The sequence below is a fragment of the Macaca fascicularis genome, chromosome 10 (genome assembly GCF_037993035.2).
Source record: "Macaca fascicularis isolate 582-1 chromosome 10, T2T-MFA8v1.1".
NCBI classification, from domain to species: Eukaryota; Metazoa; Chordata; class Mammalia; order Primates; family Cercopithecidae; genus Macaca; species Macaca fascicularis.
The window spans coordinates 90,763,862-90,790,462 of NC_088384.1; the positions used below are offsets into that span (position 1 = coordinate 90,763,862).

General features: G+C 43.7%; 1 protein-coding gene across 14 annotated transcripts in view; it reads right to left on the bottom strand.

The window, feature by feature from the left end:
• NCOA6 (nuclear receptor coactivator 6) overlaps positions 1-26,601 on the bottom strand; it is a 119,066-nt gene that overhangs the window by 9,065 nt on the left and 83,400 nt on the right. For 7 of the 14 annotated variants that reach the window (XM_074005083.1, XM_065521769.2, XM_065521772.2 and 4 more), the window contains 5 exons: positions 25,581-25,702; positions 18,822-21,803; positions 15,164-15,232; positions 11,037-11,073; positions 5,106-5,254 (listed from right to left, as the gene is read on the bottom strand). In XM_074005083.1, the coding sequence (XP_073861184.1) occupies positions 5,106-5,254; positions 11,037-11,073; positions 15,164-15,232; positions 18,822-21,803; positions 25,581-25,702 (3,359 nt within the window). The remainder of the gene's footprint in view (positions 1-5,105; positions 5,255-11,036; positions 11,074-15,163; positions 15,233-18,821; positions 21,804-25,580; positions 25,703-26,601) is intronic. The other 7 variants (XM_074005084.1, XM_065521770.2, XM_074005086.1 and 4 more) reach the window with 5 other exon arrangements.

Genomic DNA, 26,601 nt, shown 5'->3' on the forward strand with positions numbered 1-26,601 from the left:
TGATCCACCCGTCTCGGCCTCCCAAAGTGCTGGGATTACAGGCTTGAGCCACCGCGCCCGGCCGATGAGTCCTGTTTCTACAAAAAATTAAAACTTCAGCTAGCCATGGTGGTGTGTGCCTATAGTCTCAATTACTCAGGAGGCTAAGGCAGGAGGATTGCTTGAGCCCAAGAGTCTGAGGCTGCAGTGAGTGATGATAGTGCCACTGCACTCCAGCCTGGGTGACACAGTGAGACCCTGTCTCAATAAAAAAACAAAAAAACTGGCTGGGCATGGTGGCTTACGCCTGTAATCCCAGCACTTTGGGAGGCCGAGGCAGGTGGATCATTTGAGGTTAGGAGTTCGAGACCAGCCTGGTCAACATGGTGAAACCCTATTTCTACTAAAGATATAAAAATTAGCTGGGTGTGGTGGTACACACCTGCAATCCCAGCTACTTGGGAGGCTGAGGCACAAGAATTGCTTGAACCCGGGAGATGGAGGTTGCAATGAGCCAAGATCATGCCACTGCACTCCAGCCTGGGCGATAGAGTGAGACTCCATCTAAAAACAATAAATAAATAAAAATAAAATAAAAGTAAAAATTTTAAAAAAAATCTTTCATATGGGAGGCCAATGTGGGAGGATCACTTGAGGCCAAGAGCTCAAGATCAACCTGGGCACACAGGGAGACCCCGTCTCTACAAAAAAAATTAAAAAATTAGCCCAGCGTGGTGATGCACACCTATAGTTCCAGCTACTTGGGAAGCTGAGGCAGAAGGATTATTTAAGCTCAGGAGTTTAAGGTTGCAGTGAGCCATGATCATGCCACTGTACTCTAGCCTGGGTGACAGAGTGAGAACCTGCAAATGAAAAAAAAAAAAAAAAGGGCCAGGCACAGTGGCTCACACCAGTAATCCCAGCACTTTGGAAGGCCAAGGCAAGTGGATCACTTGAGGTCAGGATTTCGAGACCAGCCTGTCAACATGGCGAAACCCCATCTCTACTAAAAAAAAATACACACACACACACACACAAACACAAATTAGCCAGGCATGGTGGTGCAAGCCTCTGTAATGCCAGCAACCTGGGAGGTTGAGGCATAAGAATCGCTTGAACCTGGGAGGTGGAGGTTGCAATGAGCTGAGATCGTGCCACTGTACTTCAGCCTGGGCAACAGAGTGAGACTCTGTCACAAAACAAAACAAAACAAAACTAGAAAAAAAGAAAAAGCTTTATAATAAACTGGTAAACATGCTTCCCTGAGTGCTATCAGCCATTCTAGCAAATTAACTGAACCCAGTTAGGAGGGTTTCATGGAAACTCCAATTTTTAGCCAGCTAGTCAGAAGCACAGGTAAAACAACCCGGGGCTTGCACCTGGCATTGGAAGTGGGCAGCAGTCTTGTAGGACTGAGCCCTCAAACCTGTGGATCTGATACTATCTCCAGGCAGATAGTGTCAGAATTGAATTGGAGGACACCCAGCTGGTGTCTGAGGCAGGACTGATTGCTTGCTTGATGTGTGGGGAAAAAAAAACACCTTACATCTGGTGTCAGAAGTGTGTTGTGAGAGTATAGCAGGAGAAACTGAGTCTGTTTTTCTACTCATACACAGTAACTTAACCAGGGACAGTTAGAGAATGATGGCCTGAGGTCTTGTGACTGATGTGGGTATCTATACATGACTGTGATTCCAGGGGCTGGCCAGAGCTATGCCATTCTTTAGGGAGACACTTAGCACCCTTCCATGCAAGAACACAAAGCCTGAGAGTCATTATGGCCTCTTCTAAGCCAACTGCTAAGCCTCAAAGCAAGGATGTGCCAGGCATTCCAACATCACCACCGCCACCGTGGGACAAGGTTCAGTTTAAGTGTACAGGCTTATTCCCCACCCCCAACCCCCCTAAAAACAGGTTCTAGCTTTCCATCTCTTCTTGGCTGGTAGTTCTCTATAGAGCGGTTCTAGTTTGAGCATCTCTTCTTAACTGTCCCAGCTGCTTCTTAGATTCTTTCTGGTGCCCTGTAAATAACACCTTTAGTAACTTGAGGCTCTGGGCTGAGGTCAAGGTTCCAAAAATCTGGTGTGTGACATCTCTAAAGGCCAATAGCTTTTCCCTGCTTTAAAGGTAATTACATACCATATTCTATAGCCTAGAAGATCTTGCTCTTTTGGGAAAGTGAAAGGCCACAAGGACATGCAGAACTGAGGGGAAGCAGATTTTCCCACAGAACTCTAGGCATGTTCCCTTTTATGCTTTAAGTTTAGTACTTCAATATACTGAAAAGTGTGCTTCCTTCCAAACTAGTTTCTGCCTAGAGATGATTCCCAGGGAGGAGGAAGGAAGTTACTGGCTTCATATCTCCACCTAAAGTTAGGATACCTAACAGGACTCTGACAGTATTCCTAGAAAAGAAAGAAGGCCCCTCTCACCTTTGCCGCTTAACTCTCCAGCAGGCTGAGTATGGTGATGGTACTTTGTACACCTCAATTTTACCTGTATATGACCTCTGCCCTATTCCCAGAGGCTCTTGTGAGGCATCGTGACATTCTTGCCTAGAGACATAACCTGCCAAGAGCAGCTGAGTCCTCAGATCTGTGTCTAGTGTCTAGTGTGGGTGCACCAGAATCTACCTGGTCTTTAGGCTGGCATCCCAATGATACTTGACCGTTTCTCAGCAGTCCTGCTGGTATCAGGTACTCAGCCAGGATCCCAGCTCTTACCTTACCCAAACTGAACTATTCAAGCTCAGCACATTTCCTAAGAGAATAATCTGGTCACTGCCTCAGCTTAAATGTCATGTCATTTTTTTCCAGAAAGCCTTCTCTGACCTGGCAGAAGAGCAAGGTATCCCAGCTATATGCTCTTACAGTGCCATGTAATTTTGCTATCATAGCATTCAACATTTAACACAGAGTATTAGAATTCATCTTTCAATGTGGTGAAGACAGAGACTCTCTCTTTTTTTTTTTTTTTTTTTTTTGAGACGGAGTCTCACTCTGCCGCCCAGGCTAGAGTGCAATGATGCGATCTCGGCTCACTGCAACCTCCGCCGCCCAGGTTCAAGCAGTTCTCCTGCCTCAGCGTCCCCAGTAGCTGGGATTACAGGCACCCACCACCACGCCCAGCTAATTTTTGTATTTTGAGTAGAGACAGGGTTTCACCATGTTGGTCAGGCTGGTCTCGAACTCCTGACCTCAGGTGATTTACCCAACTCGGCCTCCCAAAGTGCTGGGATTACAGGCATGAGCCATCGCACCTGGCTGAGACTCTGTCTTTTCACTAAATAACCTCAGGGCCTGACATGTAGTAAATACTTAATACATATTTGATAGACGGTTATTCATCTGATAATTACTGATTGGTACATCTCTGCATTTGGCACCATACTAGGCACCAGGGATACAGTAGTTAGCAAAATCAGACATAATCTCCTGCCCTAACCAAGTATACATACTAATTACCTATGTCACAAACTGGCATAAAGTTATAGCTGTGGTATTATGAAGAAGAACCTGGTGCTGTGATTCCCCACAGCAGTGACAACTGAGCTAAGATAAGTAGGAAGGGTGGGACGTTAAGGAGAAGAGAGGTGGGCAGAGAGAAGAGCACTCCCTGCAGTAGCTGCATGCAACATATGCACAGGCTTGTGATGAGAGGAATGAGGATGGCATGTCCAACTTGCCAAGGAAAGTGGGATGAGGCTGGGAGATGACAGGGCCGAGACCACACAGAAGCTTGTGGGCAAGGTTGAAGCTTCTGGACTTTAATCCTAATTACAATGGTAAATCACTGAAGGATTTTAAGCTAGTAAGTAGTAGTGAAGATGGAAAAGGGCCACCTGAGATAAAATGGGCAATATTTTGTGATGAATTTGATATAAGGGTGAGGGAAAGAGGTATCAAGGAGAACTTGTCTAATGGATAGATGGTGGTGCCATTTATTGAGATGAGGAACAATGGCAGAGGACCTCACTGTTGGAGGTGAAAATCACAAGTTTGGTTTTAGACATGTTGAGTCTGAGGTTCCAATAAGGATGTGCATGCAGTTGTCTAAGATCTCTAGGGGTCTGTACTAGAAACAGAAATACAAATTTACAAGTCATCTGTGAAAGGTTGTAACTAAAGAAGAGGGGCATGACTGAGATCTATTAGGGAGAAAATACAAATTTGAAGAGAAAAGGTGACTCAGGATCAAAGTTTGAGGAAGGTCACCATCTAATGGCTGGGAAGGGAATTCTACTTTCTCTGTGAAGAGGTCAGGGTCTCTACCGAGAAAAGGGGAGAAAGTGTGGACCAGAGATTTAAAAAGAGTAGAGAGTGGGAAAGAGAGCTGACCACAGAAACATGGAAAGATAGCTGGGCCATATTCAGGACCTATCTGAAGTGGGTGATCACGAATTTAAAGTGGAATGAGCTGGGCGTGGTGGCTCAGCCTGTAATCCCAGCACTTGAGAAGCTGAGGCGGGCAGATCACTTGAGGTTAGGAGTTTGAGACCAGCCTGGCCAACATGATGAATCCCTGTCTCTACTAAAAATAGAAACATTAGCCATGCGTGGTGCACGCATCTGTCATCTCCTGAGGCAGGAGAATCACCCGAACCTGGGAGGTGGAGGTTACAGTGAGCCGAGATCATGACACTGCACTCCAGCCTGGGCAACAGAATGAGACTCCATCTCAAAAACAAAAAAAACGTGGACTCAAGGCCAGGTGTGGTGGCTCATGCCTGCAATTCCAGCTTTGGAAGGCTGAGGCAGGAGGATTACTTGAGCCTAGGAATTCAAGGCTGCAGTGAGCTGTGATTGTGCCACTGCACTGCAGCCCAGGCAATAAAGTGAGACCCTGTCTCAAACAAACAAACAAAAAACAACAACAAAAAAAAACCAGTGGAATAAATCTGCCCTGTTATGTTCTTTTTTCCAGCAGTGCTTGTTGCTCTTGTGTACACATACAGAGAACACATAGTTAAATGAACAAATAAAGGACCAAACAAGTAGTAGAAGACAAAGACACTTGACACACTTCAGGAACAGAAGCAAAGATGAAGAACAAAGTCTTCTGCTGCTGTGATAAGGACTCTATTCCTCTATTTGACCCACAAATAGCACCCACATCCCACTGCTAACCTTTAGTAGAGCTGGAGGCTGACGCAGGTCGAGAAGATCGTTTACGATGTCCATTTTCCACACTTTCAGAAGCCACAGTTGGCTCTTCAGTTCGGGAGTTTCTTCGGCTCGGGATTTTGGACTTTTCAACTATCTCTTTGGGCTCACTGCTGACAGAAGCAAAAAATTTCCAAGCAGGTGAGGGAATCAGGCCACACAAACAACGGGCTCTTCAGATAGTTTCATTCGTAAAGTAGGAGACTAAGAACTATATAGTTATTCTGGAGAGAAAGCAGTTCAACCTGGGGCAATAAGCACTATTGCCTTCTATATTACTGGGGGTTTAAAAGCGAGTCTAGCTTATTACATTAGTAAAAACAAAATAGTAAAGCATAATGTTGGTGAAATTGTAGAAAAACTGGTAAAAGACATAAAAAAAATTGGAACAAAACTCCCCTAATTCCTCACCCATTTTCTTATCTTTTTTTCTTTTCTTTCTTCTTTTTTTTCAGACAGAGTGTTACCCTGTCGCCCAGGCTGGAGAGCAGGGGTGTTATCTCAGCTCACTGCGACTCCTACCTCCTGGGTTCAGGCAATTCACCTGCCTCAACCTCCTGAGTAGCTGGAACTACAGCCATGTGCCACCATGCTCTGCTAATTTTTGTCTTTTTAGTAGAGATGGGGTTTTACCACACTAGCCAGGATGGTCTTAAACCCCGACCTCAAGTGATCCACCCACCTCGGCCTCCCAAAGTGTGGGATTACAGGTGTGAGCTATTGCACCAGGCCCCTCATCCATTTTCCTAAGGTAGGAATAGTCCCCTTCAAAAATTACAACATTTTGGATTTTGTAAATGTTTAGAATCATGAAAAAGGTCTTTAATATGTCTGAAAATTGCTAATAACTCAAAATAGTATATAAACCTAGGAAATTATTAACATATATTGGCATTTACTAATGATCCTGGTAGAGTCAGATAACAGCATATTAGAAGCCATAGTATGGGGATAATTCACCATATACTGCTAGGTATATTGATTGTCCCCACCCCAAACCCCTTTTCTTAGTATATGAAGATTTAAAATTGGTAATATTCACTGTTATTGAGGATACAGGAACAAAAACATTTACATACACTCCTAATTGGAGTGTAAATTGTGTAACCTAGCAGTTCTCAAAAGGAGGCAATTTTGCTTCTTAGTGGACATTTAGCAACGTTTGGAGACATTTTTGATTGTCACAACTTGAGGAGAAGGGTGCTACTGGAATCTTTTGGGTACAGGCCAGGGATGCCACTAAACATAAGCCCCACACAACAGTTATCTGGCCCCAAAGCTCAATAATGTTGAGGCTGAGAAACTCTGGTGTAACCCTTGACTCAGCAATCCCATTTCTAGGTGCCTAAGGAAACAAATCTTTTTACAGAGCTCCACACATAAGGAGTTAAAACATTTTATTTGTACTAGTGAAAACAGAAGACCTAAATGCCTAACGATAGTAGATTAGTTGGCTAAATCATGGCACATCCATATGGAGTCATGAAAAATCATGTTATTTAATGACAAAAACGATTCGCGACACATTACCAAGTGGGAAAAACTTACCAACATAATGAACAGTATAATTCCATTTTCATTGTTATATATGTTGAGTATATATGTAACTACATATGAATAAATATGAGCTATATACACATAAATCTTTTGTTGTTGTTGTTTGTTTTTAAGATGGAGTCTTGGCCGGGCGCGGTGGCTCAAGCCTGTAATCCCAGCACTTTGGGAGGCCGAGATGGGCGGATCATGATGTCAGGAGATCGAGACCATCCTGGCTAACACAATGAAACCCCGTCTCTACTAAAAAATACAAAAAAATAGCCGGGCGAGGTGGCCGGCGCCTGTAGTCCCAGCTATAGGGAGGCTGAGGCAGGAGAATGGCGCAAACCCGGGAGGCGGAGCTTGCGGTGAGCTGAGATCTGGCCACTGCACTCCAGCCTGGGCGACAGCGCGAGACTCCCTCTCAAAAAAAAAAAAAAAAAAAAGATGGAGTCTTGCTCTGTCACCCAGGCTGGAGTGCAGTGGCACGATCACAGCCCAGTGCCAACTCATTACAGGCGTGAGCCACAACGCCCAGCCCTATACACATAAATCTGACACAATATATTTGGGTGCATACTGTGTGAAAAAGACTAGAAGTAGATGAACTACTAGTTTGAGTTGTAGGAATACTGGTTTACTGGTGAGTTATTTTCTTCTTTGTAATTCTCTGATCTGAATTTCTGGTTTTCTTTAATGAACTTTTTACACTTTCATGGTTCAAAAATGCATGTTAAAATTATTAGAAAAAAATTCCTTTAGACAATTAAATTTGCTTGCAAGACATGTACCAAATACAAATAATGCAACAAAGCAAAAAAAAACTGGTCAAAAGGCTGCCTCTTCTGGGAAGTCTTCCATGACCTCATTTCCCAAGTACAGCCGTCTCTTTTGTGTCTTGGGTTCCCAGTCTTTATCTGGCATTCTAGAGCACCCATCAGATTGTACATCATGTTCTATTTTAATGTTTTGTGCCTTCAACTAGACTGTAAGCTTCTTAAGGACACAGACCATAACCTGATTGTCAACTATCCCTACCCTTCCACTGTTCACTCCTGCCAGAGGACCCTTTGCTAGTAGCACCGTGGTTGGGAACTGGGCCACACTGTTCACTCCCATAGTTTTATGTATAACAGCTGCCCCACACCCAACCATAAGCCAAGGTAAGTCAAGGAGAGGTGAGGCTGAAGCTGGGGTGGAATTACAAGTCAGAGGGATTTACACCTCCTTTGAGAGGTAGTGAAGACGACTTTCTGGCTAGGAGCCCAGAAAATGGTCAAAGCTTCTGAGGAAATAAAATTCTTTTAAAAAAATTTTTTTTTTTTTTTGAGATGGAGTTTTGCTCTTGTTGCCTAGGCTGGAGTGCAATGGTGTGATCTCGGCTCACGTCAACCTCTACCTCCCAGGTTCAAGCGATTCTCCTGTCTCAGCCTCCTGAGTAGCTGGGATTACAGGCATGCGCCACCACGCCCAGCTAATTTTTGTATTTTCAGTAAAGACGGGGTTTCACCATGTTGGCCAGGTTGGTCTCGAACTCCTGACCTCAAATGATCCGCCCGCCTCGGCCTCCCAAAGTGCTGGGATTATAGGCATAAGCCACCACGCCCAGCCGAATTTTTTTGTGTTTTTTGAGGCAGGATGTCACTCTGTTCCCCAGGCTGCAGTGTGGGTAGTGCAATCATGGCTCATTGCAGCCTTGACCTCCCAGGCTCAAGTGATCCTCCCACCTTAGCCTCCTGAGTAGCTGGGACTACAGGCAAGTGCCACCATGACCAGCTAATTTTTTATTAATTTTTTATTAATTTTTCGTAGAGACAGGGTCTCCCTATGTTGCCCAGGCTGGGAAACTCCTGAGCTCAACCAATCCTCCCTCCTTGGCCTCCCAAAATTCTGGGGTTACAAGCATGAGCCACTGTACCTGGCTAGATGGTTCCTAATGAAAGTGCCTCTTTCTCCTGGCAAAACAAAAGCCACAGCAAGACTCTCCTGTTTTTTATGGTCAATGCTCAGGTATCGCTGGAAACAAATACCCCAAAGGCATTTTTGGTCTAATTAGCTTCTTTCTCTAGACAAATCGCTGGTGCATGTTTGAGAAATGCAGATGAATTCAAACATTAGCCCAATCCAAATAAAACCAGACAGGCAGAGTGGTATAGTAGGAGTAGTAATGAATTTGGAATGAGATGAACAAGGGTCAAGTCTTAGCTATGCATTTATTGACTATGCTATTTAATGCTCTATGTTCTAGACTCTTTTTTTTTTTTTTTTTTTTTTAAGATAGAGTCGGCCGGGCGCGGTGGCTCAAGCCTGTAATCCCAGCACTTTGGGAGGCCGAGACGGGCGGATCACGAGGTCAGGAGATCGAGACCATCCTGGCTAACACAATGAAACCCCGTCTCCACTAAAAATACAAAAAAATTAGCCGGGCGTGGTGGCGGCGCCTGTAGTCCCAGCTACTCGGGAGGCTGAGGCAGGAGAATGGCGGGAACCCGGGAGGCGGAGCTTGCAGTGAGCCGAGATCGCGCCACTGCACTCCAGCCTGGGCGACAGAGCGAGACTCCGCCTCAAAAAAAAAAAAAAAAAAAAAAAAAAAAAAAAAAAAAAAAAAGATAGAGTCTTACTCTGTTGCTCATGTTGGAGTGCAGTGGGCAGGACTACGGCTCACTGCAACCTTGACTTCCCTGGGCTCAGGTGATCCTCCCACCTCAGCCTCCCAAGTAGCTGGGACTACAGGCGCGTACCACTATGCCCAGCTAATTTTTTGTATAGACAGGGTTTCACTATGTTGCCCAGGCTGGTCTCAAACTCCTGGGTTCAAGCCATCTGCCTACCTTGGCCTCCCAGAGTGTTGGGAGTACAGGTGTGAGCCACTGAGCCCGGCCATTCTAGACTCTTTTTTCTTTTCTCTCTTTTTTTAGACAGAATCTCACTCTGTCGCCCAGGCTGCAGTACAGTGGCATGATCTCGGCTCACTGCAACCTCCGCCTCCCAGGTTCAAGTTACTCTCCTGCCTCAGCCTCCCAAGCAGCTGGGATTATAGGCATGTGTCACCATGCCTGGCTAATTTTTGTAGTTTTAGTAGAGACGGGGTCTTACCACGTTGGCCAGGTTGGTATCAAACTCCTGACCTCAAATGATCCGCCCGCCTCGGCCTCCCAAAGTGCTGGGATTACAGGCGTGAGCCACTGCGCCCAGCCTTGTTCTAGACTCTTGATCTATAAATCCCATCTTGTCTGCTGCAATACATAGGTTAAATGTCAGGGCTCTGAAGTCAGAAGGCTTGGGTTTGAATCTAACCTTCACCATTTACTAACTCTGTGACCTTGGGGAATTTAGTTAACCTTTCTGAGCTTTAGATTCCTCATCTATAAGACAGAATTTACTTTCCTAATAGATACTGTGAAAACTAGATGAGATAATACATCTAGGGCGCTTGTAGCTCAACTATTAAGGATGCATGGCATGGAACAACATTCAAATAAATGGTGGCTATTAACCTCCTCACAGGGATGATATTAAGATTAAATGAAAAAAATATTGTGAAAGTGTTTTATGAAGTTGCTGTACAATTATGAGAAGTTCTTTAAAATATTATCCAGTGCATTCCTACACTAAAAGAGGCAAGGCTGGGCATGGTGGCTCACGCCTGTAATCCCAGACGCTGAGACGGGTGGATCACTTGAGGTCAGGAGTTCAAGACCAGCCTGGCCAACATGGTGAAACCCCGTCTCTACTAAAAATACAAAAATTAGCTGGGCGTGGTGGTGCACCAAGATCGTGCCACTGCACACCAGCCTGGGTGACAGAGCAAGACTGCCTCCAAAAAAAGCCATGACTTTTGGAAAATGGTAATATTCCTCTCCATAGAGCTAATGAAGTTGAAGCCATAGATGTATTTCATTTTGTAGGGTTATGTGGAGCAGCACAGTGTAACAGAAAAAAGCACAGGTTTTAGGTCAGATCCTGCCTGGCTTTCTCCTTCTTTCGCCTTGAGGGTCAAACAACTGTTCTTTAGAAGACAGTTGCAAGGACTATTATTAATATCAATGGTAACAACAGCTCCCATATATTGAACATTTACTATTTCCTCATTATGCTGAGTGCTGAACGTGTTACCTCATTCAGCTTTGAAAACAACCATAAAAGGTAGAAACTTAGCCTCCAAGTTTTATTAAGAGAAATGTTACCTCTGAGGGATTAGGACTCAAGACATCTCTCTACGTTAGCAGTAAAAACAGACTGGCGTGAGAGTGAAGGAAAAGGACAAGGTGAAGAGAGGTTTAAAGACTGAGAAACCTGATACCTTTCAAAGAGGCTTATGCTGTGTTCATGCTACGTCTGCAGAAATGATCATCTTACCTTTGTCCAGAGACTATGCCAGCATTTACCTCCAGCTCTGTAAAAAAATGTAAAGGATAGAAATGAAATGTGGGAGCTGCCACGGAGAGAAGCTAGGAGTCTACCAGAATTCTCAATGCCCTATTTAGGCTAAAGTGTCCCTGTGCCCAGAAGGATTCTCACCCTACATGGTATGGAGACAAAGCTGGCACAGATACAACTTGGTTTGTTTGAGACATAAGACACTTGGTCTATTTTTATTTCTACGCCACACTGTGAAATAACCTGTTTGGATTAATAGAACTAAGTTCACCCTTCCTCGTTTGTATCTCATCCAGTTACAACCAGGTTAGCAAAATAAGTCTCTTCCTCTCATGTGGAAGAGACTGTTTTCATTTTAAAACATCTCCACCTTCTTGGCATTTTTTAAAAAAAGCAATCTTCAAATATGTCTTGAATATCTATTAAGGATGCATTCTTCTCAAAAGGACTTCCTCACTGAGTGTTAGAGGGCATAGTGCTTTGCTTTCAGATATTGCCTTTAGACCCCATTCTATTCCTTTCTTTCTCAACCTCCCAGCAATGCCCTCCAAGCAAGGAAAATCTCAGTAATTCGTCTCACAGCGTTTTGCATCAATAAGCACACTCTGGGTTTGCCAGGCACTTCTTCCTCAGCACCAGCAGAAAAACATTTGCTTTCGCTATTATGTGCCTTTAGGTAGTTCCATCTTTTCCAAAAGCCTTCCCTGATGTACCAGAGAGCGGTGATCTATCTTGCCTCTGGCCTCCCATAGCCCTACACCTGTTCCCCCATTGAGGGAATTCAGCACCTCATTACTCAGTGTATATGTCTAACCTACTCTACTAATTACATGGTAACCTTAAAGGCAGTGAAGTTAGAGTGCCTGGTTCAAAATTTTGGCTTCAATGCTTATTAGCCATGTAACCTTGGGTAAATTACCTGACATCTCTGTGCTCAGTGCCTTATCTAAAAAATGGGAATAACCACATTACTCACTTCAAAGTTAAGAAGATGAAATAATGCATGTAGAAATTTTAGTATGGCAACTGACACTTAGTCATAACTCAATCTTATTAGCTATTATTATTGCTATGAAGATCAGGTTGATGCAGCCTTCCATGTAAGGAGGTTGGACTACTCTGCCTTTAATGCAAGGTGCTAGTAGAAGGGAATCTTTAATGGGACGCTGAGGCAAAGGAATTGCTTGAACCCAGGAGGCGGGGATTGCAGTGAGCCAAGATCACGCCACTGCACTCCAGTCTGGTGACAGAGCAAGACTTCGTCTTAAAAAAAAAAAAAAAGGGAAGGGAATCTTTCTTCTCATTGCTGTTTAGCCTCCTGTATTTGTACCCACAAAGCCTGAAAACCCATCCACAAGAAATAGACACCAATTCACTGAGTCTCTGCTACTTTGCTGGCCTGGCTGGAAGATATAAACTCAGGTAATGTGTGCTCAAAAGTGAAAAAGACTCAAGTCAAAAGAGGTGCTCATACTGTTATTTTATTTTTTTGAGACAGGGTCTTACTCTGTCCCCCAGGCTGGGGTACAGTGGTGCTCACTGCAACCCCCACCTCCAGGGTTCAAGCAATTCTCCTCCCTCAGCCTCCCAAGTAGCTGGGACTACAGGCACACACTACCACGCCCAACTAATTTTTGTATTTTTAGTAGAAACAGGGTTTAGACATGTTGGCCAGTCTTGTCTTGAACTGGCCTCAAGTGATCCGCCCGCCTCGGCCTCCCAAAGTGCTGAGATTACAGGCATGAGCCACCGCACCTGGCCTGTTTTTATTTTTGGGGGGACGGTCTCACTCTGTCTCCCAGGCTAGAGTGCAGTGGGATCACAGCTCACTGCAGCCTCAACTGGACTCCTTGGGGTCAGATGATCCTCCTACCTCGGCCTCCCAAGTAGCATGCATGCCAAGCCCAACTAATTTTTAAAAATTTTTTGTAGAGATGGCGTTTTGCTATGTTGCCCAGGGTGATCTTGAACCCCTGGGGCTCAATCATTCCCCCCGTCTCAGCCTCCTAAAGCACTGGGGTTACAGGCATGAGTCATCACACCCAGCCTAGTTTGCTCTTTTTTTTTGAGACAGAGTTTTGCTCTTGTTGCCCAGGCTAGAGTTCAATGGTTCAATCTCCGGCTCACCACAACCTCTGCATCCCAGGTTCAAGCGATTCTCCTGCCTCAGCCTCCAGAGTAGCTGGGATTACAGCCATGTGTACCTGTAGGCACACACTACCATACCCAGCTAATTTTCTATTTTTAGTAGAGACGGGGTTTCTCCATGTTGGTCAGGGTGATCTCGAACTCCCAACCTCAGGTGATCTGACCGCCTCGGCCTCCCAAAGTGTTGGGATTACAAGCGTGAGCCACCGCGCCTGGCCTAGTTTCCTCTTTTAAAACAAGAAAGTTTGATGCTTTTGAGAATCTTAACACTATCACTGCTGATTCATAAGTAGAGATCAAGAAAGTTCGATGAAGGTAATCAGTGGCTCTGAGGGATGTTAAGGATAAGGAGATTCATTTATACCAAACTTCAAAATGGAACAGGATTCTTCAGCCAATTACTGTGAGAAGGGGGGAAAAATGATATGGTAAATCCTATTTTCTAGAGTAGGGTTGGGGCAGGAAATGGAATTCCCTTTCTCTTTATAGTTACTCCTTTTCTTACCAAAAATGAGTTTTGCTGTATGACCCCTCCTTTAAATAATGTGCTCCATTCCTACCCTTCTCAAATATCAACATGATGTCAGGTATCATGTGGGCAATGGCAACAAAGAAAGCATCTGGGTGGCTGGGCCGGGTGCCGTAGCTCACACCTGTAATCCCAGCACTTGGGGAGGCTAAGGCAGGTGGATCACGAGGTCATGAGATCAAGACCATCCTGGCTAACATGATGAAACCCCGTCTCTACTAAATATACAAAAAATTAGCCAGGCGTGGTGGCAGGCACCTGTAGTCCCAGCTACTCGGGAGGCTGAGGCAGGAGAATGGTGTGAACCCAGGAGGCAGAGCTTGCAGTGAGCAGAGATCGCACCACTGCACTCCAGCCTGGATGACAAAGCAAGACTCTGTCTCAAAAAAAAAAAAAAAAAAAAAAAAAAAAGACTCTGGGTGACTGAAATGTTTTTTGCTCGCACACTACTTTCAGAGGCCTGATTTTATTCAGAGTGCGCAGTAGAAAGTCCTATCCATCACATAGGATGTAGCATTCTGAAGTAGGTTTTAAAATAATCACAAACTATACCTTACTTTTATTGGCTCAGATTCACAAAATTAAGCATGGCTACTATTTTTTTTTTCTTACTTTGTCAAGTATGTGAATTGTAGTTTCAATAGATTCTTACCTCTGTGGGAACCAGTCAGACCTTTTTTTTTTTTTTTTTTTTTTTTAACTCCTCAGTGATCTACAGTGACAAAGAATCAGGCGAGACTAAACTGTACCATATCTGATATTCATCTGCCTCCAGTGTGTAAAGGCAAACCAAGGGCTGTTACTGCCATCATCCTCATGTATTCTGAGCTGACCCTGATCCCACAGCAGTTATTTGTCAGATTACCATGGGCTCCTACTTCCAGAACTATCATCCCTTGTGCTATTTACAATATATCGGTCACAGGGAGAAACTTAATGCCACCCAGAGATGACTGAAATGACTCTGCCTCCCTGGAGGAATGGCTACCACATTGTGGCAGAGATTCTATGAACAAGACTCCACTACTGTCATGATAATAAAATTACAAAGTGCATTAATGCTTGCCAGCCCCGTAAGTCACCATATGCCAGTTATTCAGCTGCCAACCATGGATGCCAGGGTCATAGAACAGGGAAAACTCTGCAACAGAAACCCATGGCTGGGTGGCAGACAATGGGCACAGAGATTCCCTTCTTGAGTTCCTTAGCTGACACTATGAATGCATAAGAGAGCAAGCTGGTCAGGGGGAAAATAATCTCAAGTAGAACTGCACAAGCTCTGCTGCTCAACCAAAGTCTGCTCTGAAACAAACAGATAAAATAGTTCCAGCTACTTCCTGGCATAAGAACACATGATGCTGAGGACAGCAGTAGTTCCTTCACATGTAACCCATCCCACTCCAAGATGTTTTTCCAAAGTACACCTTACCTGGTCTGGCAACAGAGGCCTGCAGTGCTGTGGTTGAAGTTTCCTTTGAGACTAAATTCTGCGACGGGGCTAAGGCAAGGAAAAAAAAATTACAGACCTTTTACTTTCTTTTCTAAACAAAAAGAAAGCATTAACCTAATCAAGGGCTAAGTAACTGCTGAAACAATATACTCTTAGAGGGCAGTACTCAAAATTGGCCTCGAAATTACAAGTACATTTTAAGACTTACTAAAAAAATTAATTACCATAACACTCAGTACCAATGACTACCATTTAGGGGTATAAGCTTTTCCTTTTGGTATGTATAATAATAAGGGAAGGAGATGGCTGTAAGAACACAGCACTCATATTTTCTGCTTCTTGGGGTCAGGTTCTGAACACTACTCGAAAAAGTCCCAAAGCATACCTTAGTAGGCAACCCAAACCATAGAGGTACAATTATACATTCCCCTCAGCATTTAAAAAATCTAGTCTTACTCCCTAAAGACTATACTCCATGAGAGTGGAAATGGTCACATAGTTTTGTACTTTTCTACAGCACTCAGCAAAAGTGATGGGCATAAAGCAGGCATTCAATTCATACGTAATAAATAAATAAATTTCATATGTTATTTACTTATCTAACAAATAGTTGCGAAGAACTTACTAGGGGCAAGACACTGTGCCAGGTACCCTGAGAGACCAAACTACATCCTCTTGCACATCAGGAACTCAGTCTAGTATTAAAGATAAGATACATACATGTGGTGCACTTGAGTGCACTCTGATTTCATATGAAGGAGTCACAAAGTATAAAATACTACAAAAGTCCAAAGCAAGGGTTAGCAATTCTAGGTTGAGAAATCTGGAGGCACATTAAAGGGAGAAACATCAGAATCAGGCTTCAAAGGACACAGAGAACTTAGGCCCTTAAGGAATGGAATAAAATACATAATGCACTCTAGAAGGGAACCATCCTGGAAGATACAGTAAAGATTATGGCGTGGATATGCCACAGTCACATCTTGACACCTCAGTCTAAAATCCTAGATAAACTCTGCGACAATACGTTTTACTCTCTTGTGGAAACTGTGAATTTTGTATATTTTTCTCCCTGCTTATTAAAGCAGTAAATTAGGCATTTATGTATAAGAATTTATTTTGGATGCTCATCTGATAAACCTTAAAACTGTATCTTAACTTCTACTTTTAACTTTAGTGTTCATTTCTCAAATTTCCTTTTCTTTTTCTTCTGAGACAGACTTGCTCTGTCGCCCAGGCTGTAGCACAATGGCAGGATCTCGGCTCACCACAACCTCCGCCTCGTGGGTTCAAGCAATCCTCCCGCCTCAGCCTTCTGAGTAGCTGGGACCACAGGTGCATGCCACCATGCCCGGCTAATTTATATATATATATTTTTGTAGAGATAGGGTTTTGCCTTGTTGCCCGGGATGGTCTCAAACTCCTGGGCTCAAGTGATCCACCTGCCTCAGCCTCTCAACATGCTGAGATTATAGGCATAAGCCACTGCGCCTGGCCAATTTCTCACATTTTCAAAGTAAAAGCACAGAAGTCCCTTGAAAAAGAATAGAAATAATCACTTATAAGCAAAGTGAGTATTCTTAACTAAAATTGAGAACTTTTTCCAAGTGTGGTTCATCTCCTCAAGGCTCACATATTTCTCTAGTATAATATATGATCCAGATAAAAAAAATTTCTAATTACTTCATCATTTTTCTCTTGATACCAGAGGGAAAAGTCTCCTGAAAGGAGAAGTGGAAATATTTAATTAATAGTGAAGGATATACTTAATTTACAGCAGGTTCCCTTTTAATTATTAAGGTTCATCTACACCAACAGAACTAGAACAAGATAGAATAAGCACCCAGTCTTGTGAAGACTGTCTCCTATAAGAGCAGCAAACTCCTTGAAGGCCTTGATCCTGCCCCCATATCTCTAACACTGAGGTCAAGAGGCAGAGAGAAGGGGAAATAACCTTTCCAGAGCTCGGTGTGAGGCAGTGTGTTGGCCACTTGACAAATTTTCTCATTGAGTCCTCTCTCAGAATCCTAAATTCTGGGAGGTAGAATGTACAATCTCCATTTTACAAGTGAAGTACATGGCTTAGGAGAGGTTAAGGAATGTATCAACTGTAACTGGTAACCAGTGGGCTAGAATTTGAACTCTGATCTTACCCTGAAGCTTGTGTTCTTTCTGCCTCTCCACCTGGGTGCTTACCACTCAGTGGTAGGCACTCGAAGCATTTTAGCTGCATAAATAAGATAGGCACTTAATTAGCTGGCCTAGGATATTGCAAAGGTCTTTCTCAGCTCTAGCAGTGTGTGACTGACTCCACTCTGAGGAAATAGAGCTTCTTCACTTAAGCCTCACAGGAGGAGAATCATGTAGGGGAAGGGAAGAAGGGAAGGAGGGGCGGTTGTAAGGACACCTATGCTTCCATCATTAGCCCATTTTAACAGTACATAGGAAATAGCCTGAACTAGATACACGCAAATGGAATGCACCAATCAACAAAGAGATTACATAAAAAAAAAACTGGGAATAACAATTTTTACCACTTATTGAATAATTATATGCTAGGTTCTGTGCTAAGAATGTTATATGTACTACCTTATTGAATTCTTACAACTATTATTGTTCCATATTACAAAGGAGGAAACCAAAGTCTGGAGTGGTCAGGTAACTTGCCCAAGTCCACAGAGCTGGTAAATGCTGGTGTTATAATACCAACCCAAGCCTACAGGCTCTTGACCACTTTGTTTCTGCCGTGTCCACTATCATGAAACCCAGTTTTCTTCTAGCTCTCCTCTAGAGTAGCCCAGACAAAAAAAGAATGGTTCCTGAGATAGAGTACAATGAGAATGAGGACCCATTGTTCTGAAAGTCATGAGCAAATCTTCACCCTGGTAAAGAGAATCTGCAGAAGCTGCTGTTCACACGTAAGGTACAGTGTTAAATGGGAGGTTCACAGTATAGACTCTGAACAAACACTGAACTTCTTTGAGCTTCAGTCTTCTCACCCATACAATGGGATTAAGAATATCTGATATGGTTGGTATAAAGATGATGCAAGACAACATATGTAAAAATGCTTCCTTGTAAATTGAAAAACTTTTATATAAATGAAAGGTGTCATTATTTCAGGAGCTCTTTGTTTTGAGAGCCTTAGCTCTCTTTGTTTTTTTTTGAGACAGAGTCTCGCTCTGTTGCCCAGGCTGGAGTACAGTGGCGTGATCTCGGCTCACTGCAACCTCTGCTCCCAGGTTCAAGCGATTCTCCTGCCTCAGCCTCCTGAGTAGCTGGGATTACAGGTGTGTGCCATCATGCCTGGCTAATTTTTGTATTTTTAGTAGAGATGGAGTTTCACCATGTTGGCCAGGCTGGTCTTGAACTCCTGACCTCAAGTGATCCGCCCGCCTCGGCCTCCCAAAGTGTTGGGATTACAGGCATGAGCCACCGCACCCGGCCCTTAGCTCTCTTTAATGAATGCAAACTTAACATGGGATTTAAAAGCATATTTTCCAACGTACTTTCAATAAATAAAACTACTTCCATTTAGCCCACTCTCCTCCAAGTAAAAAACGAGTCATGCTTTCTCTTGTGGGATTAGGTCATCAAAAAACTGACACAAAGAGATGATGAAGCCCCAAGTACATACCTATGCTGGGTAGAAGTTCTGGATGGGATCCCACCTTCTCCTCCACTAGGCCACCCGCAAGTGGCTCAGATGCTATGCCACCATGATTGCTTTTTGTGGTCGTTACGGCAGAGATGAGCTCGGAGGGTACCAGAGTGGTTACTATCGAGCGTACACTGGTGGGGAGAGCACCGCCAGGTAAGCTGGGTCCTGCTGAGGCAGTGCCCGGGCCCACGGGGCTAGAGGTCATTTTTAGCAGAGTGGGTGCTGGGGGCGTTGGGGTTTTACTGTCCAGCTCTGTGGGTAACTGCTCTGTTCCCACGAGCCCCGGAGCTGTGGTGTCTAGCCCTTGGCCTTCAGTCTCTCCATCTGCACCATATTGTTCTTCCCCTTTCTCAAGAGAGCCTGTAACTTTCTTACACGCCTTGGTCAACAAAATTTGGCCAATTTTGTCCACTTTTCCTTTGCCCTTACTAGACGAGACTGGGCTTCGCCGGTTGACAGAGGACCCTGGACTATTGGTCAAAAGGGGAGAAACCATTGTGGTTGACTGTGAAGAGGGAAGAGTGTTCTGATCTGCTGAGGTGTTCACCTGAGGGCTAGCCTCATCTGGATTCAATTCTTTCACTTGCTGGACAGGGGGATGAGGAGGGACTACTGGAGAAGACGTACAAGGAGGGGAAGGAAGCTGAACAGGGGTGGCTCGTGAGCTAAGGACCAAAGGTCGACCTGTCTGGATGTTTGGAGCAGGACTACTGGAGGGAGCATTAGGCGGTACAGGAGCAGAAGAAAACTTTATGTTCTGAGGTATGTGTAAAGGGCCAACAACTGCAACAGAGGGCGGCATCAGGCCAGAGTTGGTTGTCAGTGGGGCTGCAGGAATTGTGCTTGGCTGTGATCCTTTCATAACCTGAATTATTGAGGATGAATTGATAAAGACAGGTGTAATGAACTGAGGCCGGGCATTAGACTGAGCAGCTGACTGTCCCTCAGAAACCATAACCTTGCTACCCACATTGGGCATTGTGACAACTGTTGACATCAATGCAGACTGCAAGTGAGTTGGCAAAGCTGCTGATGTATTAGCTGAAGTTGTGATGGGATTGGAAGTGACAAATACAGTTATTTGATTTGGGGGCAAAGGAGTGGAAATGGAGGAAGAGCTAACAGGTCTTGACATTACTGGAGGGATGCTTGGTGCAACGTTAGAACTGACCTCACTCAATTCGGGATGCCCAAGGGTTGAACACGGCTCATTACTGTGAGGTAAGTTTAGGGAATTAGAGGGTTCTTTAGAAGAAGACAGATCCTGCAGTGTGGGAATGACAGATGCTTTTTTGAGGTCCTCCCCAGAAACTACTGGAGGTGTTACTTCCAGATCTGTAAGCCCAGGGGGTTTAATCGTCACATTGGGAGCTCCAGAGTTGTCAAGAAGTTGACTTAACGATGTTGGTGCTTCCCTCATAGCAGGAGACACCAAATTTTTGTTCTCTTCGACACTGGGAAGTTTGTTAGGATCCGAAGGCTGCCCATCCTTTTTGGATTGATCTTCAGGGACAACCATTTTAACTTCTTGGGCAGGGACTGCTTTTAGTTCAATGTTTACCTGTTCCTTCCTACCCTGGGAATTCTGGCAATCACTGTCCTGAGGCACATTCAAGCTCTCCTTGTTATCCTCAACAACACCCCCAACTGCAGCCACAGACACAGTAGGATTCTGAGGATTCAGCCCACTGTTGTTAGGAAAGCTCCCAGGTACAGGGGGATTGGCCAGAGGAGCGGGACTGACCAATACATTTCTCGGCAACTCCACATTCTGCAACAGGGCTGCATTTGTCTGAGAGGCCAGAGTAAGTTTAGGGGCTTTTGAATTTTGCCTCCCGGGGCTTGGAGTGGTTTTCCTACTGGCCCCAGGACTAGACCTGCGACTGTTGCTTGGACTTGCCCGTTTTGTTGCTCCAGAATTAGACTGCTTTCCAGAATTCACTACCACAGAATCTAATTTGTGAGTTTGTGGGGCAGCAAAATTGGAAGGATTCATGGTAAGATTTGAAGGTGCTTGCCCGATGGCCTTCAAAGTTGTTGGATTTAGGCCTTGTTGATCAAAGCCCCTGTTTAAATTTGGCCTAGGAGGTAAAGGAATATTAATCTGTGGAGGGAAGAGTCCTGCTATGGAAGCATTGAGTCTTTCTGGTGACAGACTGATTTCTGAAGGTTCTGTGCTGGGAGGGCGGTTGTTGGGTGTCTGAGGATAATAGGGTCTGGGGCTGGCTCTGTTTGGTGTTTTGGGCCTAGATGTCTGGGTTGGCGCGGCCACATTTGGAAAGTGGTGGCCATGAGAGCTGGGCAGAGAATTTACAGGGGGTTGCTGGGGAGTTGCACCTTGAGTTGCTGAAAGGGGCGATGGTCCAGGTTTTGGCCCTGTCATCATTAACTGATTCTGGGGAAGTACTACATGTGAAGGCATGTTGTTTGGGCCTCCTGGGACAGATGGTGCTTCACTGCCACTTGCTTCAGGGAGCGAGGCCATCTCCGCCAGTGGCGAGCTGGAAGGATTCTGCGGGCTCTCCTGATAGACCATTTTCCTTGAATTGCTTCCCAAAGGAGTATTCACAGGCATTGGCATTCTTTGTTTATCAGGTGATGGTGGCACGGAGGCAGGTCCTTGCAGACTGACCATGACAGGCACACTGCCACTCTGTTGCATGGGCATTCTCTGGGAGTCGGGGTTCAGGGGGGCCCTTGGAGGATGGACACTTTGAGAGACTGGAAGCCTAACTGATTTGGGATCCTGCTGCATCATGAGCATCATCATCATTTGTTGCTGCTGCTGCTGCTGCTGCTGCTGAGACTGTGGCTGACTGGGAGGTGGTGGCTGCTGCTGCTGAGGCAGTTGTGGCTGTGGCTGCTGCTGTGGTGGCTGTGGTGGGGGTGCCACATGCTGCATGAGTTGAGGAGGCATCTGCTGAAGTGGCCTCTGTTCAACTGGTTGAGAAGGATAACCTAAAACAAGCCCCCCAAATCAGGGAAGTTAGATTTTTCAGCAAGAAAATGTTGCTACCTTTAGAGTATAGCCAAGCAATACTCATCTAGGTGGCACAGACTATGCACAAACAGCTCAGGCATGCCCACTCCTGGGGCAGGGGGCAGCCCCTCATTACTTGACATAAGCAAAAGGGGCACAGTGCTTAAGGAAGCAAAAAGCAAAGCATCAAAAAACCTGGAGCTCCTTGGTGTGTAGGGTCTGAATGAGCCATGACTGTACTAAGAGCCTGATTTTCTGTGCTATGCACTGAAAATGGCTGTGTCTATACCAGCCAAACATTCAGATGAAATGATAAAAACTCCATCAACAGCAAGTGCCTGTCTACCCAAGATTCAGATCTCATGTAGTCATAATCAATATTTCAATGTACTTGTGAATGAAGTAAAGCATTTAGGATTCACTTCTTCTGTTAGCATAGGAATAATTTTTTTAAAGATGTGGTTTTATTGAAAATAACAGCATTGAAGACAGCCTTTTTATTCTTTCAACAGAAGTAAAATATAAAATTCTAGAATTCAGTTCCTTAAGAAAGAGAAATTTAAAATTATTCCAATTCATTGGCTCCATACACTATGCCGCATCCTTCAGGATTAATCCTTTGGGGGAAACCAACTGAATTAAAATTGCCCTTCAGATGTAAATCAGTTTAATAAACAGTAGGAGTTAATGGAAGCTGATATACACATTGAAAATAAAATTAGGGCACTGAAGTTTTTATGGATATTAATTTGCACTTAACTTTCTTACATGCAAATCTCTATTTGGAGAAATATTTTCCATGAATCCACAGTTGGAGAATAAGGAAGGCGGAAGCATAGCCCTCAGGAATAAAAAATAATTCTGGAAAAAGAACCCTGAAGGACAATGTCTTCTAGATATGCAGAGGGCAACATCTCAAATTATTCTCTTTTTTGTGAAGATTTTACTTGGCATTTTAGAACCAAAACCTCACAATCAGAAAAGATAAAAAGTTACACAAACTGGCCAGGCGCGGTGGCTCATGCCTGTAATCCCAGCACTTTGGGAGGCCGAGGCGGGCAGATCACCTGAGGTTAGGAGTTCGAGACCAGCCTGACCAACATGGTGAAACCCCGTCTCTACTAAAAATACAAAATTAGCTGGGCATAGTAGCGCATGCCTGTAATCCCAGCTACTTGGGAGGCTGAGGCAGGAGAATCGCTTGAACCCGGGAGGCAGAGGTTGTGGTGAGCCAAGATTGCGCCACTGCACTCCAGCCTGGGCAACAAGAGCAAAATTCCATTTCAAAAAAAAAAAAAAAAGATACGCAAACCAAGAATAACGGTAGTTCTGTGGGAAAAAGTGGGCATACAGCTGTGCACATGTGGGATACAATTCCAGTTCCACAAACTAGATTTATTCCATTGTTGCATGAAGAGTACATTGGGGAGGTTTTAAGAAGGTGTAGGAATAAGAGCAATTGGCTCTGGCGGTCAAAAGAAATGCTGACTCAACATTTTCATAGAGCAGCTACCAAATTTTGTGGGTCAGACTCAGTACTCAATAGCTAATTAATGTCTTCTGGCCAAAGATTTCCATGGTATCAACAAATACAATGTGTAGAATCCAGTTTTGAAGATTTTTTTAAAAATCCTTTTTTATTTTAGGCCCGAGTACCTTCTTGACCTTTATAAAGCCAATAACAGATGGCATTTCTATGGTTCAATTGTCCTTTAGACTATATAGTCAAATATAGCAGGTTCCTATTTTTCACATTCAGTCTGGGGTTCCCACATTAAGAAAATCATAATTTCTGCAAAAGCCTGTTGATGTCAGGGCTATGACATGGATGCCTTTTATCTTTAAAATCAGCCCACCAGACAGTAAATACCAAAGAGGACAGCATAGACAATACAGCAGCCTCTCAAAGGTAACAGTTAAGGGCATGGCTGCTACAGAGTCTAGAAGCTGGAGGCAGCAGTCCAAAAGGCACTAATGATAAGATAGATTGGGGTTGATGTGACAGAATGGTGAAGAGGGAAAGCCAGGACACACACAGTGCCCATAACACAGTCACAAACCAAATTTATTACTCAGGGAATGCAAACTCCTATGCCTTTAGGGGTCAGGCAGGTAGTAGAGAATAGAAGTGGACTGGTATAAGATAGCAAGAGTCCTGTCAACAATGCCAAACTGCAGAGCAGATGCCCTCTTTAAAGGCATTTAAATTCAGACTTTTGTTTAAGACACTGCATAGCAACTCAAACCCATTATAGGCCAAATTCAGCCTGCAGGTCCCCAGTTTGCAGAAAGAAGGCAATAAATGTATACAAAGACCCTGGGATTCATATAATATAGAAGAGTTGCCTCAGATGTGTCTGAGGCAAGAAGGCATGTTCCTGTTCTCAATGCCTTCTGGACATATTCCCCAAAGACTGATGACCACCCAGTCTCAGCTATGCCGCTGCATCTCACTGATGGGAAGTGTGATATGCCCAAACAATTTGTAATAAATAACACAAAATATTGATATAATGATGGATTTAGCTTTTTGTTTGGATTCACTTTTAAAATACATAAATCAGGGGTAGATTAAAGTTTATTCCTAAAATAATGTCACTCTCATTTTCATGCCAAAAAGGAGCTGAAATAACTAGTGAGGAAGAAACAAAACATACCCTCTGTACATACAGGAGAGAGTAGCCTAAGTGTGAAGGGTTGTGCATTCTCAACCGTGTCATAGGGGAATAAAGTTACAAGTCATTGCTCAGGCCAAGATAACTAGGTTTAGAGATATTGTGGCAGCTGGCTTTGGTTCTATAATATCCATGTTTGAATGAATTAGTTTTAGGAGCTTTTCCATTGTTGACATAATTTTTCAACATTTAAAGGATAGTATTATTTTATAATCAGAGAGGGTACAACAAAGGGGACTTCCAATATTGGTCCTATTTATTATAAATTATTAACCTACGTGGCAGAAAAATGGGTGTCTCTTTTCTTTATATCTTTTTTATATTTTAAAGACTCAATAATGAAACTTCTATAAAAAAGATCACCTTGTTTTAAACCCTGGTAGTTCCCTGCTTTGAAAAAGCCCCAGGAAGAAACGCTGCAGGAAAGGCAGGTAAGCAGGATTAGAGTGAAATCATCTCTCCATTTAATCTTATCCTGTTCTGATGCCAACTAGAACCTTGACATTGACAAGAATAAAGAGGCACTTCACATTTCAGGGTTTTTTTTTTTTTTTTGAGACAGGGTCTCACTCCTGTAGCCCAGGCTGGAGTGCAGTGGCATGATCATGGCTCACTGCAACTTCAATTTCCTGGGCTCAGGTGATACTCCCACCTCAGCCTCCTGAGTAGTTGGGACTGTAGGTGTGTGTCACCATACCCGGCTAATTTAAAAAAAAATTTTGTAGAGACAAAGTTTCACCATGTTGCCCAGGCTGGTCTTGAACACTTGGGCTCAAGCAATCTGCTCACCTTGGCCTCCCAACGTGCTGGGATTACAGGTGGATGAGCCATCGTGCCCAACCCCATTTCAGTCCGATTTTATGAGGACTTAAAATAACAAAGACAAATTTGAATAGAATGTGTGTATGTGCCTTCAAAAGTTATATCTGAAATTTTTACTCAATACCAAGGCGAGACACATTAAATCACTGAAGTAGACTAGTTAGCAGATAAAATACTATTGTTTCCTCGAAGACAATGAAGCCTTGTAATGCCACATGCACATGTGATAAGTGTATAATCTAGCTAACATTTTATCACCTGGTGGCCGGTTTGAAAATTCTGGCAGTTTAGGGCCTGAGTTATCCAAGTTAATTCCTTGTTCTCCAGGCAATGGTGGCTGATCAGCCTCTTCCAGACCAGCTGGGCGAGTATCTGGGGTGCTAAAAAAAAAAAAAAAAGTAACATATTTTAGAATAAGTTGCATAGAAAATACACAAAACTAGCTTAACCCTTCCTCTATTTCTGAAGAACTAAAATGTTTGTATTACCATTATTCATCTCTCTCTAGTGTGGATAAAACATTAAATATTGGCATAAAAATAATCTGGCAATTTCATTAAATGTTAAAATCCACTTAATTTAACAGCACTGTATTTACTCAAAATGCTTTCCACAAATTCCTGATGCAATAATTTTCATGTAACCACCCATTCCTTAGATGTTTTTAAGACTTGATCATAGGGCTATCAATGTTATAAGATATTATTCCTGTGAAACCACACTATCTCCAATGTAGCGATCAAATTCAACTACAGGGTCTGATTGTTTCTTTTTTGTGGATATAACAGTGGGGGCTCAATTCATAACACCTTGCAAAAGGGTGTATAGGTTGGCTGATGGAAATGGTGTTCAGAGAACAAATAAAGATTGAGACCACCACAACAAAAATTTTGCTGCAGAATGTGCAGACATCTCTATTGGCTTTGAGATGCCTTCACTTTTACCTGGGTGTAGCTTAAAATTTTCAGTGGGGAAGAAAAAAATGAAGAAAATGTAGCTACTAACATCCACATTCTCAAAGAACAAGACAGATCATGGGCCTCATTTTGTTTGTAATCTCAGTACTAATTGTACTTTTCTATCTTTAGTTTCCCTTTGCCCTGATTTTGTTCACCCACTTTTAGGTAGTGTTTTGTCTCACTCTACTGTGTACAGTTTCATAAGCCACCAAAATCCATTTTAAAAGCCCCCTAGCACATGGAAATTTAGAACCTGAAGCAGATCTTTAGCACATCCAGACCCCCGTAACAATTTGCTCCTTGTAAAACTTCTCTCACTT